Raw genomic sequence first — 17,305 nt, forward strand, 5'->3', positions numbered from 1 at the left:
CAATTTTTGTATACTTCGCTAATTCGCACTATTTTATTTTTAATTAAAATTAATTTAAGATTTATAAGACTATTCATATTTATATTTTTTAATAGTAACAAAATAAGTAAAAGTTTTATTTAAAAACTGAAAAAATGAAAATAATAACATTTTGTATATTTCAAACAATATTTCATTTTACACTAACATTTCTTAATTATTAATTTTGATTTTACAATTATTAATTTCGTACTATTTTTTTTATAAATTTATTAAATAGTACAATTTGTTTTAATTATTTATTATTTAAAATCATATTTTAATCACTTTTTAACAGTAAAATCTAATACAAACGCTTCTTATCTTTGTTAATTAACCAAAATAAATTATTTTCAGTAAAAATTGTGTAGTTTTTATAAATAAATGTAAACTATAATTAGAGAGATTGAAAAATTGTTTTATATGAAAATACAACATTTTTTTAAGAATGTAAAAAACGGTTTATTTCAAAATGAAAAATTTGTATTCACATTTTTTTTTTTTTAAATCTAAATTTTCAATAATTATTGTCCATAAATGAAATCAAGTTACTATAGCTAAATTTTGTACAATATAACTTTTATAATAAATAATATGAATTATTGATTGACATATTTCATATAATTAATGTCAATTAAAAAAAATGAACTAATTAAAACTTAATTGTAAACATCGCTTTGATTGTGTGTATATTTTAAATCTATTTAAAGAAATTCCATCAATTGAGCACATAACGTACTATTTTGCTGAAAAAAAGTTATAGTTCATACCATAAATCTTCAAATTTTCTGAAACGAATCTAGAAATTGCTGCCAAATTGCCAATCTTTTCATGTCTTATATTGTATGTACAAATCACTTTATATTCAATAGCAATTCATAAATTATTTCCAAATTTAAACATATTTATTGAATTCAATTTGGTTTATCGACCAATGCCTTTCTATCCTTTATATTATTCACATAATTAGTAAATATTATTAATGTATATATTTTGAAAAAAATATGTAAACAATCAATGTATTTAAATTGATGAAGTGAAAAGTATTTTGACAATGTTTATATTTACGGAAATATTCCTGACGTTATATACAATTATGTAATGTTCCTGAATAATGAGTTGTTAATAATAAACAACAAAAGCGATAGTATTTAAATTGATAGGAATCTTTCCATTTTAATTACCAGAATTTGATATACCAAAAGAAAATTAAGATGAATCTATAAATAAAGTCACGGTAATAAATCGCCTCAGCTATCTATTTTTACCCTAATCTTTTTCGCTTCTGTCAAATGTAAGTCCGCTCGTAATTGTTTGACCCGAACAACGAAATATTACTTAACGATGATTTCATAAAGTGCTGTTTACTAATTTATATACAAAGCGCGTTCTATTTCGAACGCTACTTTCTGTGTCAAAGATCCTGAAATTGTACGTGAAAAAAACCAGTAAATTACGGCTCGCATTATTTTCCACGAAAATATTCCAGAAAATTTATTGTTTCTTTCCCTTTCCTCTTCGAACAAACCATGAAATCGCCAACTATTACATTTAAGAAATTAGCCAAAAACAAAATGGTGGAACGAAATGAGTTTTAATGTTTTCGGTACACTACAAGTAATTACGTAATTCGGGCGTAAAGCAACAAAGTGGAACTTGTTATTGGATTTTAGATTTATATTTTTTTTTTGCAAAGAAAGTGAGCTCGAATCAAACAAGGATCCAGAAATTCTACGGATCTATTTCGAGCATATAAAGTTTCACGAGACTGGACGATCCATCCGCCCACGTGCCAAAAAAATTGATGAAGAAGATGATGGAGTTAAACGGTTTTTAAAGGATTCCAATTTGGTGTTGGAGATTGTTGGTATTTTTTTTTGGTGGTTAAAGGTTTATTGTTAATTTATAATAATTTTGGGGAAAAATTGTTGAGCTCGCGAGGCGTCGCGACGCCCTTATAAGGTTTCTGCCCACGTCGCCGGGACGTCTGCGGGCCGAAGACGCGCGCATCTCCTGCTATTCTCGTTTTCCTCCCGGTCTTTCCCCACTTTTCGCAGATAATCTTATATAAATCAGAAGAGACGATCGGACGGTTTTCATTTTTCGAGGGATTCCAGAAACAGAAAAAAAACACTAAAGCAATTCTATGTAAATACACCCTTTATATACGAAAATAAATTAATTTAAGTAACAATTGGAAGTAACCAAAATATATTTGTATAAAGAAACTTTAGAGAGCAACGCGAGTCTTGATGGGTGAGCGAAGGTAACGACGATTTAATTTTATTTATTTTTTTCTTAAATAACTAATGAGGTAAGATGCACCCAAATGCTCTCGATTTAAGTTCAATTGCGCTAAACAATACTTTACATTATAATAAAGATTCATATTTCTCTACGCCCATTGTCCATAGAATAGTCCTATCCGTTTGAACCGTAACCTCTTCATCGTCACTGTAAGTATTCGACGTGCTAACCAACTGTCCAAATTCCATTAAAGAGTTTTCTGTAAAACCAATATTAATCCAAATCCCAATACACCAAAAAAATATAACATACTCAAATTCCATTTCAATCCTGTCGTTGTTACTCTACAAGCACCTCCAATCGGTATTAATCCGCACCAAACCTTATCCTTCCGCAACTGCGCTGGAATCTTTATAGAATGTTCACCTTCATCCAGAAGCCAGCTCACGGAATCCGGACATACCAAATACACGTTCGTTTGAGGCATAAACTTCTTGGCCTTGTACAAGGTATTAACGTTCGAGAGGATTTGGTCTAAACGACCAGATGTTTCGGTCAGCACCAAGATGTTCTTCAAGTCCATTAACTTTTGCACCTCGAGAAGAGCTTTAGTGAAATCTGTTTCGTTTTGATCCGGCGTCGGGATTATTTTAGAGAGATTCGCAAACTTGGATACGGCCAAACGGGAAATCGAATCCATGTCACCCGTTATCAAATCCGGGTGCGGAAGTTTCTGGATCTGTCGGGGCTTCGTATACGTAATCCATCTATCCGTACCACCATCAACAGTCACACGAATCTTAGCTAATTAAAAACAAAAAATATTAAATTAATCATTAAATTAAAGTTATTTGAATTAACGCAACAATTAACAAAATAAAACAACTTCAATTCAAAGCCAATTTCTCTAATTACATCTTTTTTTTTATTTAGAGCAATTGAGTTGAAGTTGGGTTAGTAATATTAATAAATACTTTTTAAGACTACTATTAAAGTCTTAAAAAATCAGTAATAAAATCATTTGAATTAAATTAAGCAAAAAGTATGTTAAACCAAGAAAAAAATCTAATCTAAACAAATACGTTGTTATCAGGAATATTATTAGATATTATCAATAGGTCATAAACAATTCCACTAGTCCACACTATTGAGAAACATACATCGATTTGTAAATAAATTTAACAAACTTATTGCGCAAATTATCTATCAATAACGAAGGACGAATCAATTACGAATAGATGTATAAAACGAAAATGTGCTATAACATTCGTTTAATATTAACGTTATAAAATATAAAAAATTATAATTTAACAAAAAAATGAGAGCGAAAAGGAAAGTTTGGTATTATGTCTTCAGTTTGAATTTCTTCATTAGTTACCATTACTCCAGATTTTGAAAATTATGTACTCGGAATCGTAGTTCATGGGTCTGTTGAGTACAACGACTCCGTAATCCTTGCATGTTTCTTTATCCTTGTCAAGGATCAATTGCCATGGATTCCATTTTTGGATTTTGCTCATATTTTGTAATAACACCGTCTACCATACGCACATAACCTTAAACACTGTAATGTTTATTTTTTTGTATGCAATTAAGTATGCGGCTTGATGTACTTTTGTAGAGACTGGAAGATTCGTTTATAGCGAGGACATCTAACAGGTTTTTGTCGAGTTCGCGCAGCAGGAATCTAACGAGCAGAGACATCTGAGAGTGGTTAGCTGCAGCTACGATCTCAGCTCAGCAGGATCAATACTCTGTTACGTAAAGCGTTTAAAATATATTCTACCCATTGTTCATGTTTCTTTGTGAATTTGTGCTTTGTTTGTTACATATACACTTAATTATAATTAATAGAATTAATTTACAATTCTTTAAAATATAAAATTTTAAATTAAGTTTTAAAACCGTTTTCTAAGAATTGCTGATAAAATTGTTCATAATATGATTTAAAGTCTAAGACCAGTTTTCAATATGATTCATATTAAAATAAAATTATAATTCCTAATTAATATTAAAATGATTGTCTAAAGTTTTGAACATTTAACAATTTTTAAATTAAGTTTAAATATATCATCTCGAAAAGTTTTATAAATTGGATTTTCCAAATGAATAATTGTTTAAACTTTGATTTATACTTTATGAAGATTTCAATATAAGATAATTTAAGATGATTCATATTAAAATAAAATGATAATTTCTAATTAAAATTCACAGAATTGTTTATTTTCTTTAAAGTCATTTTAATTTAGCTTTAAAAAAAAATAGACTTTTGATATCTTCAAATATTATCAAAGATAAAATGAAAAGCTTGAATTTATCACTTAATATTACAACTTTCTCTCTATTCTTAGTAAAATTGTTAAATAATCTTGTAAAGAAATACGTTATAAGTATCAAATGTGTTAGTTTCTTAACATTTTTCATACAATATTTGGGATGAAAACATATTTGAAATGTTAGTAAGTGCATATAGATTATCGAAGATTTGATAACCGAAAGTCATGATTCCAGATGAGTGCTTGTTTATGAAAAGATTATTTTATTTGATTTGACAGATATAAATTGTGTACAAGTGTTGGTACTTCTAAAAAGAAAAAAATAAGGCAATCTTATTAATTTATGATATTAAAGAAACGATATCAAATAGTTATATAATAACGAATAATTTTATAATATAGCAATACCTCGCATAGTGCGACTTTTTTTTCCATTAACAGACAAGTTTCTTTTTGTGCGGTTTATTTGTGTATGTATACCAATCCCTCGTTTTACATGGTATTTTCTTTAAACGGTTTCGCTTTTACACGTTTTGACGAAAAAAAAATTTAAAAAAAACTATCCTATGCGTTTTTTTACATACCTTTCGATTTACACGGTTTTACATTCAACAAGTTACAATTTCGAATTACACGTTTTTCTCAAGAACCTATCTACCGTGTAAATGATGCATTTAGTTCCTCGATTAGTACGGTTTCAAGCAGTCTGGGAGACGGAAGCAAATGCTTTCTATAACAAAATATAAGAATTTACTAACATTTTGAAACAAAAAGAAACCCAAAATATCCCAATTAATGTGTATCCCAACACATTCTTATGTCAACTTATTTTTATCTTTAAATAATACCATCAATGCAATTGGATTCATTTTTTAATTGCGCTTACTTTTATTTTTTGAAAGTAAATAAGCTAAAATCTTTATCACAAAAAATATAATATTTATTAATTTTTTTTAATTCTAAATACCCAATTATTTTGTTTTAAAGTAATGTAATAAATAAAATATTTATGTAGAAGCCAAAATGTAACAAAAAAAACTATTTTCTATTTTTAATTACATAAGCAGTATTAGTAGTAATTACTGAGTATATATTATATTAAATTCCTATTCCGATCTTGCAAAATACATTAACGATGTTTCGTAATAGCAATACAATCTAAAGTAGCATTTGTTTATTTCAATTCAACGTTTGTTAAATGCTATCGTCTGTTATTATTTACGTACTCAAACAATGGTCGAAAAACAAATGTGGGAAATTAATTATTGTTTCTTTTATTTCGAAAAAAAAAAGTAAAAAACAGAACAAAGTGCACAGTCACCGGTTGATAAGGTAGCAATCAACAAAATAGTGTTTCCAACATTCGATACGGATTCGGCGAATCGCATTCGCCGAACAGCAGTTTTACATTACCGACGTTGTCACGACAGAAGCGTCCCATTACGCAACGTTGTGCGAAGCGAAACGATTCTTAAGCGTGAGCGCGGTACTTTTCCTTCTGCTTCACGTTGCTCAACGTTTAAAGACAATACTCACTGTTTGCACTCTCGCTATCTCTAGAAACACAAATTTATTTGCTGTATAAATTTGTACAATTCAAGTTCATTACTATCATTGTCATGACCTGCGTTATAATAATAGTATGAAAATAGTATTTTATGTTATTGTTTGATTTAAAACGTGAGTTGTAGTATACAATTCGTCGTATTACAGTTTAACTTTCAAATTTTTTGAGGTTTGAGTTTCGATTTTCAAATTGTTCGACGTAAATTTGTGATTAATCCATATCGAAATCCCAAAATTTATCTAATATAAAACAAGACATATAGTATAAACATCAATTGATTCATTCGACTTTCAAATTGTTTGAATTTCGAGTAAAGTAAATAAATTATTTTATAATTGTTATTGATTTTTTTTTAATTTATTTAGAAATAAAATAATACTTAAATCTAGTTTCGAAACCGATTTTTATTCGAGTTTCGAGATGTTTGTTTATAAGGATATATATAAACGTCAATATTTTGCAAAAAGTGACATTAACGGTTCTTTAACATTACTTCTTGATGAATCTTTAAAATCGACTTTCGAAATTTTTTTCGAGTTTAAAACAAATTTTCTGTTGCATTTTCAAGTTGATCGAACACTAAACAGTTCAAATTTGGAAGATATACTAAATTTATAATCAATAAAATAGTTTTTTTTTTGTAAATTATATAAATTAAATATAGTTAAAAGTTCAATTGGTTTTTATGTGACAATTATAGTTATGTTAAAATTTAATAATTTTAAAATTATTCATACAATATGTAAAAAAAAAATTCAGAACTTTTATCTCATTTATTTCGCAAGTAATTTTATGTTTAATTTTGCATTACTCATTTATTAAATTTCCAACATTATTTATGTTGTTTTTGGTGGCAACTGATATGTTTCGAACAGAACAGGATCCAATTGCATACGTCATCAAGAGATAGCACACGATAAACATATACGCTCTGATACGTTTTTCGAGAATCTTATCAAGATCTTAAATTGCTTAAACTTCTCTAATATTCTTCATATAATTACTATTAATAACCCAAGCAAAAACAAAATGACTTCTCGGTATCTGCTCAACGCATAAGCCTCAAAACAATTAACAATTTTTCCACCACAAAATAAAAAAATAAATAATTTCTTATTTGTTAATGATGTGTAACGTATCAATTAGCGTTCTACAAAGGCAGTACGAACTGGTAATAATTACGCTTCTGTTCATCTCTTCTAGACCGCACGCTTTAATCATTCATCCAAAAGGATTATTGTGTAACGCTTCTGATTAATGCGATCCGAACAAATAATAAAATATATAAAGAGAGACATTATCCAAGATAAAGTGTAAATGCTAAGTACATAGACGTTCAAACATTTGCCGACAAGCCGACCGTTTTTCTATGGATAAACGATGAAAGCATATCAAACAAAATAGGAAAGTCGTTCATAATTGGACACATTATCAAAAATGCATATTTTTCAAACGTATCACATGTTTATTTTCGCATCTCTGTTATTTCCACATAATTTAGCCCATTAAGATGATTTAATAGATAAACAAATTTTATGATAAGCATTAATTATAAAATTAAAATTATAATTCGAATACACAAATTTTTTTTCTATAAAAAATAAATGATAAAGATTTATCATGATTATGGACAATTACAAGTGCTGATAGTCATTAGTCGCGTGCGGTTAGGGAAATAATTGCAATTCTCATTCAAGTAAGAGCGAAGGTCGAGTTTACATAATAACTCGTAAGCAGGCATTTGTGAAATTTCATTTATGTTTGTTAACGTTGGAAGCTGCTACGATTCTAAATTAGTTTGTATCGAGCAGTGAGCGGTTAGAGATGGCGGAGTACTCTGTGCAGAATCTGGATGAGTTGCTCACCAAGTATTACGGGCAGCCGGTCAAGATATTGGAGACCAAATCGAAAATGTTGACCGCTCCAGGTGAGAACTACGGAAGCCTCATGTTGGCGCTGGATGTGACCATAGCGCTTCGCAAAGATCAGAAGCAACTGCATCTGGTGGCTAAGCTATTGCCGAAGAGTGAGTTCATGCGAGGACTATTTGATATATTTGTAACTTTTAAGAAAGAGATCGATGCCTATACCAAAGCTATACCAGCTTTGATTGAGTTCCAAAGGGATTATGGAGTAGATAATGTTATTGATTTCTTTGGGGAATGTTATGGAGCTAGATGCAGTTTATCCAATACGGAGAAAATCGATGAAGATGCTGTTATATTATTGGAGAATTTAAAATATGAGGGATATGATAACATCGATAGATTGGTAGGTTTCAACTTCGAAGAAGCTGAATTGATTTTGAAAGATCTAGCCATGTTCCATGCAGTTCCCATAGCGTTCAAAGCTCTCAAACCTAAAGAATTCGAGAAAAAGATAGGTCCTGCTATTATACGTCACAGAGGTATCGAATACGCTCATCCTTCCATGATAGAAAGTATTTACGATTGTCTACGAGATCACCTCAAGATAGCAGGATTTGAGCATCTGACAGAGAAAATCTTGAACATCTTAAGAAACACATTGCATTCGGAGCAGAAGAACAAGGTACCTCCAAATACACCATTCTTAACGTGGATCCACTTCGATTATTGGGTCAACAACACGATGCTGTTGCATGATAAAACCGGAAAACCGATTAAGAACAAGATGGTCGATTTGCAAATGATTCGCTACGACTCGTGCACGCGCGATTTACTTTTCGTCCTCTTCACGAGCATCAAAACAGAAGTTGTTAAATCACGATACGACGAGCTCATTAAAATTTACTACGACTCATTCATAAAATCGTTGGAAGTCTTCAAAATAGACCTTGAACCTTACAGTTGGGTCAACTTCTTGAAAGAAATTGATGCTTATGCAGCGTATGAACTTGAGCATATTCTCTTCATGTTAAAACCAATATTTACGATCAAAGGGTCCATCGAAAGCATGGACAATTTGGATGATAACGATATGAATAGACAAGACTTAATTGGCGAAGCCTTCACCAATAAACTTAAGGATACGATAGAAGCATACACGCAACGAAACTGGTTGTAAATTAAAGTAATTTTCACCCGAAAAATAAAAATTATGTTACGTAACATCAGTTGCTTTTTTCTTGTACATCCACATTTTTTTAAAATTTATTTTATAAGATTTTTTTATATGTACCAGCCTCATTATCAACATCGCATCAAAGGATATTGCGTAATAAAAATAACGCAATTTTATATAGCAATGAACTATGATGATTTCTATGTAATTGACTTGACGTGAAGTGAAAGTGATAAATAATTATTTTTTCTTGTTCCATTTATTTACTTTTTTTGTTGTTGAAATTATTTATAACACATTGAATAATTATTATATAATTATCAATAATAAATATAAGAATTCATTTATACTTGTTTTTTATTATTGCTATTGTGTTTATTACTGGAATTATTTTATATAGTCATGTTGTTTCGTACTTGTTTTTCCACTTAATTTCAAATTGCATTTGAAGTGATGCCGCGAGAATATTCTATTTATAAAATTAATTACATTTATATATATTATTTGTACACTTTGATAAATGTTATATGCAACATTTATTATCAATTATAGATAAATGGAAATTGGGTTTAATCTTCGATAGAACTTATTAAATAAATGGAAAGTTCAAAAATTGATCTATTTTGTTTTCTTTTATTCTCATGGGCGGATGTAGGCTTGGTCTCTATTGGCCTCGTCTAATCAAAGGGACCTCAAACAAATTTGAGATTGGGCCCTCAAATAATGTAACTCAAGGATGGTCTTATCTATTATGTCTGGTTATGGCTCATTAGAATTTTTTAGAGAGGGGGTGTCAGCATCAAATTAACTACAAAATAATATTTGAGTTAGAATATAAGAATTAATATTTTGTTTTTAAGTTGCTAAAACTCGACTTTCCCCGTCATCATCTACTTAACTGGTGGCCTAACAACTTAAATACGCCCCCCCCCCAAATAGTGTTACCGCAGAACATGTTAACAATCCGTCGCTGCTTTTGTTTGTTTGTAAAGATCATTAACTCACATTGACAATTTTAATATTTTTAGATGAATTAAATATATAGGTCAAATGAGAATAAACAAAAATAGAAACGAAAATATGTTTTACAGCCAAATTGCGAAATAAGTTATATTTAATTGTTGTGTACTGTTTTACAGCGTAAACCCTGCATGAAAGTATTTCATTACCTATACAATAAATGTATTATTTAAATATGCATATCTCGCGTAGTCCGAACTTTGTAAATCCGGATTAATCGAGGATTTTAAAACCGCATAAAAGAAAGACTTAACTATGTGAAGAAAAATACAATCATTTATGAATTAAAAAAATATTTTGTGAATTTATTTTATTTTGTTTTGAAATTTTCAAACCGGACTATAGAGAATCCGGACTGACTGAAGCCGTCCTATACGAGGTAATGCTGCAATTTTGAAATAAAATATTTTCTAATTTGATTAATTTTTAAATTAATTTTATATTACGTTAATTTATTTAATCCTGATGAAAAAAAAGCAACTATTTTCGTATTTTAATACATTTTTATGTACATAGTAACAAAATCTTTTAATTTGTATGATTTTTTTTTATAAATTATTCATTATTTTTTAATACGTTAACTTATTTACATTTAGATCAAAAAAACAATTTAAAATTTATACGATAAATTTTTAAATTAATTAAAGCATATTTTTTTTTTAATATTGGTTTCATTAAATACCTATAATAATTACAAATATATTTTCAGTTAAAGAATAATATTTTTTTAGAAAGATTTGCAAAGACATGAAATTTTTATAAATAGAAATAGTTTTGGCAGAAAAATTGTGGTCAATAGCCTTTTCGTGTTTTAATGTAAGAAATTTAATTGGACGATTTTGTAATAATTATGTAATCTTTAATTTTACCCATTTGGCAATAACTTGCTTTTGATACTGTCGGGATTATGGTTGTCGGGATTTCGATTGTCTAGTTACGCCACTGCCTTTGTAACAGTTTTGTTTTCCTTCAACATGGTTATATGTTTTACTTTTTTTATTGTTAAGGAAATTTAATAATGTATATTTAATTATTATTTTAACAAACAGTTATTTAACGTTCAATATAGTTTAAATAATAAAGCAACTAATTATGTATTATTTCTATGAAAAAATACCAATTAAAATTCATGCTTCGGGCTTTTCAAAAAGCATTAAGAATAATTAAGTATAATTATTATATTAAAAAAAACGCTTCATTCATACATGCTTTTTACTCTAGCATTCCATTCATGAATTCTTGGAATTTACGCAAAGTTGTTTATATTTCCTTTCGCGAATTATAAAAAAAGTGTTTAATTTATAAATATACAAATATCTATTGATTGTCATTTAATTTATTTAATATTTATTACTTAATATTTTTATAATTACAATTTTTGATATAATTAAAAAAACAAACCAGACTATAATGAAACAGGACTATTCGAAGCCACACTAATTTTAATTTAGTTTTTTGAAAATGTTGTTAATAATTCTAGATTATTTAGTTTATATATAATTTTCTTAGAAAATTCTATGGCTTTCCCAAATGAATTTGACTTTCTAGGGTTAACAGAGGTCAGCAACCTATGACCCATTGCTTACTAAGCAGATGCACAGCGTCAATTGAATATTGAATGATTCATCTATTTTTGTAAAAAAATAATACTTGAAATAAACAAATAATACTGAAACTTCAATTTTAATTTAACTACTTAATATAGTGATTTTTTTGAACAAATAATTTAATTTAAAATAAAGCAACTTTTAATTGTTTTTATGTTTTGAATTATAATCACTTAATCAATTTATATTTACTTTTTGTGAAAACTTTATTATTATATCAATAATAAATATAACGAGTTAATTGTTGTTTAAACATTGTTTTCAATAAGAATTTCTGTTTTATTTGGTTTTTATTATGTTATGTGCGATAGTTTACAAAAAAATATTGTCTATATTCTTTCATAAATATTTCTAATAATATTGCTTGTCGTAAAACCTTACTTTTTTTTAACTTTTATTTATTATTCACAACCTGTCACATTTAGGCAATAAATAGAATAATAAATACCACACAGAGTCCTGGTAATTAGTTCCACCAATATCCTGCACAGCTTAAAACCGGACTAAGTACGAACTTTAAAATTATATACAAATACGAATAAACTGTAGAAAAGGAGACTTGACTTTATAAAGGAAAAAATCGATCAAAATTTGCTTTTTGAAATTTACAAACCGGACTATAGTAGATTCGCACAGATCATAATAACAAAAAATATCAACGTTGAAAATTTCTATTATATAAAATTTTAAATATTTATTGAAAGTAAAACAATTATAAATTAATATAACAGACAATTATTTGCAATTTCATACAAATGTATTAAATTATTAACAATTATTTGGTATTGCGTGTTTCGGTGAAATCAGTGACTTTTTTTTTTACTTATGAATGTATTTTGAATTGTATTTAAATGGTACATTGGTTTATGGTTTATTTCCAAGGCTACCGTGCATAAATAGTCATAATTTTGACTGTGCGATACATAAACTTCAATTTTAATATTACTCATAAGCATTTCCACATATCGAAGTTTGTATTATTTTTCCGCGCAAAATTGTCGAAAAGATAAATTTGTCGTTAAATGCTCTGATAAAGTCAAGTTTCATAATTTATCATTTTCTTTGCGAAGTAATTCTATACTTGAGCAAACAAACTAATAATTCTGTCAGTAATAGAATTTAAAAATATTGTATGCGTATTAACTTATGAATTATTAACCTAATTATGGTTTGAATTGTCTTTTAGATAATATTAATTGCAAATACAATAGGCAACTGCAGACCGATACGAAAAAGTGTATTTATAGAAGTGCCATATCATCGTAATAGAATGAGACTTTCGTTGCACATTGCGTGCATAAACTTGAATATTATTTACATGGAATGAGCTTAAAATCTGCAACATTAAATACACATCTCCAACACATTTTCTTTGCGAAGTAATTCTATACTTGAGCAAACAAACTAATAATTCTCTCAGTAATAGAATTTAAAAATATTGTATGCGTATTAACTTATGAATTATTAACCTAATTATGGTTTGAATTGTCTTTTAGATAATATTAATTGCAAATACAATAGGCAACTGCAGACCGATACGAAAAAGTGTATTTATAGAAGTGCCATATCATCGTAATAGAATGAGACTTTCGTTGCACATTGCGTGCATAAACTTGAATATTATTTACATGGAATGAGCTTAAAATCTGCAACATTAAATACACATCTCACTTTGTAGATAAAGTTTTATATTGATTTTAAGAAAATTAATTTTTATAAAAAAATATGTAATTATGAAGAAATATTATTTATAAATATTTGTATCTAATTTCGACCGATAGGTCCAAAGTTCGAAGTATATTTTTTTTTAATAGAAAGCAATGTTTAGGGAAAAAAATCTAATGTTATATATTATTTTTATTTGATTATAAGTTACGTTGTTTATATTACTGAATAAATATTATTGTTCTGAATATTTTTTATAATATAAATATTAAAGTAGTTCATGGAAAGACATATTTTTTTGCAACGATTCCTGTTTTTTTTGGAATTATGTATTCACTTTTTATGTTTTTTGTAGGGCAACTAATAGCCGAATGGTTAAGTCGCCCTAAGTTCAGCATATGAACCATCAGCCAAGTCGATGAACAGTGTTAAGGATAGCAGCAGATTCAAGGTCAAAGGAAATAGTGGAATCGCAGAGCATCAATATACTAATGAAGTTAACATACAAGACGACAGCCAAGCCTGTCATACGCAATCTTAAATTAACAGATTGTAAATAAAATTACACAATAGACCCAATAGTTGATTATTCTGATATAAATATATTTTTATTATAATAATATATGTTTAATGAACGTATACTTTAAATTGTTTAAATAACTACAAAATGTGTGTATTAAAAATATAAATGAAATGTAATGTAATAATGTAACTATCCATGTGGATATGTATTTCTTTTAAGTATACAATAAACTATTGTGTCTCATGTATGTTGGGAATTGAATTTAATTGGTTTTATATAACTCTGTTAGCAATTGTAAAAGAAGTTTTAATGGAGCGGTCGGCATATCGGGGTAAATTATCCCAAAGAATTCACAGATACTCCGTGAATACTCCTTTGGGGCAACGAGGACAAATATATTAGAGTTCACCCACTTGCCATCATCTAAATACAGGAATTCACCTGTAGACATATTGAATTTATCACTTTTTAGAAGCTTTTCATTAAAATTGAAAACTAGTTTTATTATTATAATATTTGTAGACTTTTATTTTCATTATTAAAAAAAATGGATATTGTTATAATTTGCAGAAATATTAAATGTTCCACTTTTATTACAAGACTTTCATGAAAAATTGGCTATAGAACACTAGTTTTATTATGATAATGTTTATAGACTTTTATTTTCATTTAAAAAATGTTTTTTAAACTTTTGTAATTATTTGTGGCTATTAAATAGGAAGTTTATAATATGTATTAGCATCGCTTGTTATAAACAGTATTTTTTATTTATAATTAATTAAAAAATTAGAAAAGTACATAATATTTTAGATTTGGTTTTTAATTTTTTTAAACAGTTTTTTAAAATTTTATTATATTTATATGAATATGTTTTAATTTTATTATTTATTTATGGGACTGTTATAATAAATATTATTATATTTTAATTTTTATTATAATTTTAAAAAAATGACGTTTTTTTTTATAATTTCCCTGTAATTATTTATGTCAGTTGTATGCTTTAGAAATTATTATTATTAATTGAGATGTTGTTGATTTGTAACAATATCATTTGATGCATTGAAATAACACAGTGTTTGCGTACATGGTGAATTAATGTAATTTGTCGTATCGTTTGGTAAGTACATACAATTAAAAATATAATTACGATTCCAATTTCGCTCAATTAAAAACAATTGAAGAGAAAAATAAATTTGAAGTTTCGTTGTGTCATTGTCAAATGTTTGTATTTCGCTGCGTTGCGTATCGTTTTTTTTTCGTGATTAATGATAAATTTTGTGACTTTATGATTATTTAAGTAGTGGATTTGTAAATTTTGTATGATTAATGTAGGAAATAAGTTTATTGGTTTTAATAGCGCAATTGGAAGTAATGCAAGTGGCGTTGCGCCATAGAGCAGAATGTGACGGTCATGTTGTGGGTTCAAGGCCAAGTATCGTTTAGAAATGGGTCTTCGCAAGATGATGAACTTGGAGAAATTTAAATTCGTGATGAAGGAAAAGGCACAGAGAGAGCACCGTTTCTGATGCGGCCAAAAAGTGTCGGTATTTTTGTGTGTTTAATTATAGTCGGACGGTGGTGACACGAGCAGCAGTTGTCTCGGTTCTACTCAGCGTGTATAGTATACGATTATATTATTTATTTTGCCATTGGTCGCATGTGTTTTGATAGCGCATCGTGCTGAGCGCGACCACCACGCACTTATTACAAAACCAATCCGATAACATCACTCATCGCCAGTCATTCAATTGAGTAACAAGTGCTTCAAAAAGATGCCCGAGTTCGAAGTGAAAAACTTGGATAAGATCCTATCCGATTCCCTCGGCAAGGATGTGGTGGTTATAGAACAGCGGAGCAAATTCCTGACACCACCTGGTGAACACTATGGAAGCATCATGCTGGCGCTCGACGCTACAGTTAAGATCGATGGTAAAGAGGAAATCTTGCCACTGGTTGCGAAGATGCTTCCAGCAAGTGATATGCTTCGAGTTGCTTTCGATTCCGGCGTGACGTTCCAGAAAGAAATTGACGCATACACAAAAACCATACCGGCTTTAGTGCAGTTCCAGAGGGATTACAACGTTCCGGAACACAAGATCCTGGACATCTTCCCGAAATGTTTCGGAGCTCGCATCAGTTTAGATAAGGATGAAGTGGATGAGAACGCAGTGCTGATCTTCGAGAATCTGAAGGTGAAAGGTTACGATACCGGAGATAGGTTTGTAGGCTTTGATCTTCCGCATGCACAGATGATCGTCAAAGATTTAGCCAAATTTCACGCCGTTCCTATTGCTATGAAGAAGCTTCGTCCGAACGATTTCGACAAGTACGTAGGACCTTGCATCATCCCGAACGCTGGTATTGAAACTTTGCCCGATGACATCGCAGCCGCCTTCACAGATAGCATTATAGAAATCGGGAAAACCATCCCTGAGCTCAGTCCTTACTTGGAAAAGATTACAGAGATTGTTTTGACTAGCACCGAAGATATGAAAAACAAGAATGGGCCTCCGATAATCACCCCGTACGCTACAGCAGTCCATTCAGATTACTGGGTTAACAACACTATGGTTCTGAGAGACGCCAATGGAAATCCGCTGAAAAATAAAATAGTCGACCTACAAATCATGCAATACGACCACGCTTTACGTGATTTGATCTTCTTCTTGTTCACTAGCGTACAAAATCCAGTCCTCGACGCCCATTACGATGATCTTATCAAATTGTATCATGAAACATTTTACGATTACTTGAAAGACTTCGGCGCCGAAAGCGACGATTATTCCTGGAAAAATTTCCTAACCGAATTGGAGGATATTGGGCCCAAAGAGTTCCATCACGTCGCCTTCATGCTTAAGCCAATCTTCACAGAAAAGGGAAAAATCAACAACCTCTCCGAATTCAAACCCAGCGACTGGGGAAGACGGGACCTCATCGGCCCAGCCCACAAGCAGAAACTTAAGGACACAATCCTCGCCTACGTTAAGAGAAATTGGATATAATCCCAATCCAATAATCGAATTATTTATTCCCCAATTAATCAAAGTATTCTTAGACTAGAGTTGAATGTGATTCGTTAAAGAAATCACGACTAGTTCTATTAATGAAATTGTACTTTAGACAAATTTCTACCTAAAAACTAACGTTATTGGATTTGAAATTCCTGAGTTTAGTTCAATTGTGATTTAAAATCATAATGTTATTACTGTTTTATGTACCTAAAAATTTAATAAATCTATTTTTTGAGCATATTTTATTGATTCTAGTAAATTAGTTCCTTCACAAAAGAAAATTAATAATATCGAACTAGCATTTAATTGCAAATTATTGACTTTCTTTC

At 29.2% G+C, this 17,305-nt stretch overlaps 3 protein-coding genes across 3 annotated transcripts; 2 read left to right on the forward strand and 1 right to left on the reverse strand.

Annotated features, from left to right (window-relative positions):
- Nucleotides 1–2,160: 2,160 nt before the first annotated feature.
- On the reverse strand, nt 2,161–3,892 carry LOC108560922 (thiamin pyrophosphokinase 1). The gene is made up of 3 exons (XM_017918642.1): nt 3,644–3,892; nt 2,578–3,069; nt 2,161–2,524 (listed from the first exon to the last, which is right to left on the reverse strand). The coding sequence occupies exons 1-3, from the start codon at nt 3,783–3,785 to the stop codon at nt 2,391–2,393; spliced, it is 768 nt and encodes a 255-aa protein (XP_017774131.1). The 5' UTR covers nt 3,786–3,892; the 3' UTR covers nt 2,161–2,390.
- Nucleotides 3,893–7,819: 3,927 nt separating this feature from the next.
- LOC108560921 lies at nt 7,820–9,197 on the forward strand. Its single transcript, XM_017918641.1, has one exon. The coding sequence runs from the start codon at nt 7,933–7,935 to the stop codon at nt 9,151–9,153; it is 1,221 nt and encodes a 406-aa protein (XP_017774130.1). The 5' UTR covers nt 7,820–7,932; the 3' UTR covers nt 9,154–9,197.
- Nucleotides 9,198–15,534: 6,337 nt separating this feature from the next.
- On the forward strand, nt 15,535–17,212 carry LOC108560920. The gene has a single exon (XM_017918640.1). It carries the CDS (start codon nt 15,738–15,740, stop codon nt 16,965–16,967), a length of 1,230 nt encoding a protein of 409 aa, XP_017774129.1. The 5' UTR covers nt 15,535–15,737; the 3' UTR covers nt 16,968–17,212.
- The last annotated feature ends 93 nt before the right edge of the window (nt 17,213–17,305 follow it).

The sequence above is a fragment of the Nicrophorus vespilloides genome, unplaced genomic scaffold (genome assembly GCF_001412225.1).
Source record: "Nicrophorus vespilloides isolate i.1.1-1 unplaced genomic scaffold, Nicve_v1.0, whole genome shotgun sequence".
Classification (NCBI taxonomy): domain Eukaryota; kingdom Metazoa; phylum Arthropoda; class Insecta; order Coleoptera; family Silphidae; genus Nicrophorus; species Nicrophorus vespilloides.

Coding starts and splice junctions, on each gene's coding strand:
- LOC108560922 (XM_017918642.1), bottom strand. CDS start 3,785: ATGAGCAAAATCCAAAAATGGAATCCATGGCAATTGATCCTTGACAAG. Junction 3,070..3,643: donor TTTCAAAATCTGGAGTAATG/GTAACTAATGAA, acceptor GTTTTTAATTAG/CTAAGATTCGTGTGACTGTT. Junction 2,525..2,577: donor AGGATTGAAATGGAATTTGA/GTATGTTATATT, acceptor TTGGTTTTACAG/AAAACTCTTTAATGGAATTT.
- LOC108560921 (XM_017918641.1), top strand. CDS start 7,933: ATGGCGGAGTACTCTGTGCAGAATCTGGATGAGTTGCTCACCAAGTAT.
- LOC108560920 (XM_017918640.1), top strand. CDS start 15,738: ATGCCCGAGTTCGAAGTGAAAAACTTGGATAAGATCCTATCCGATTCC.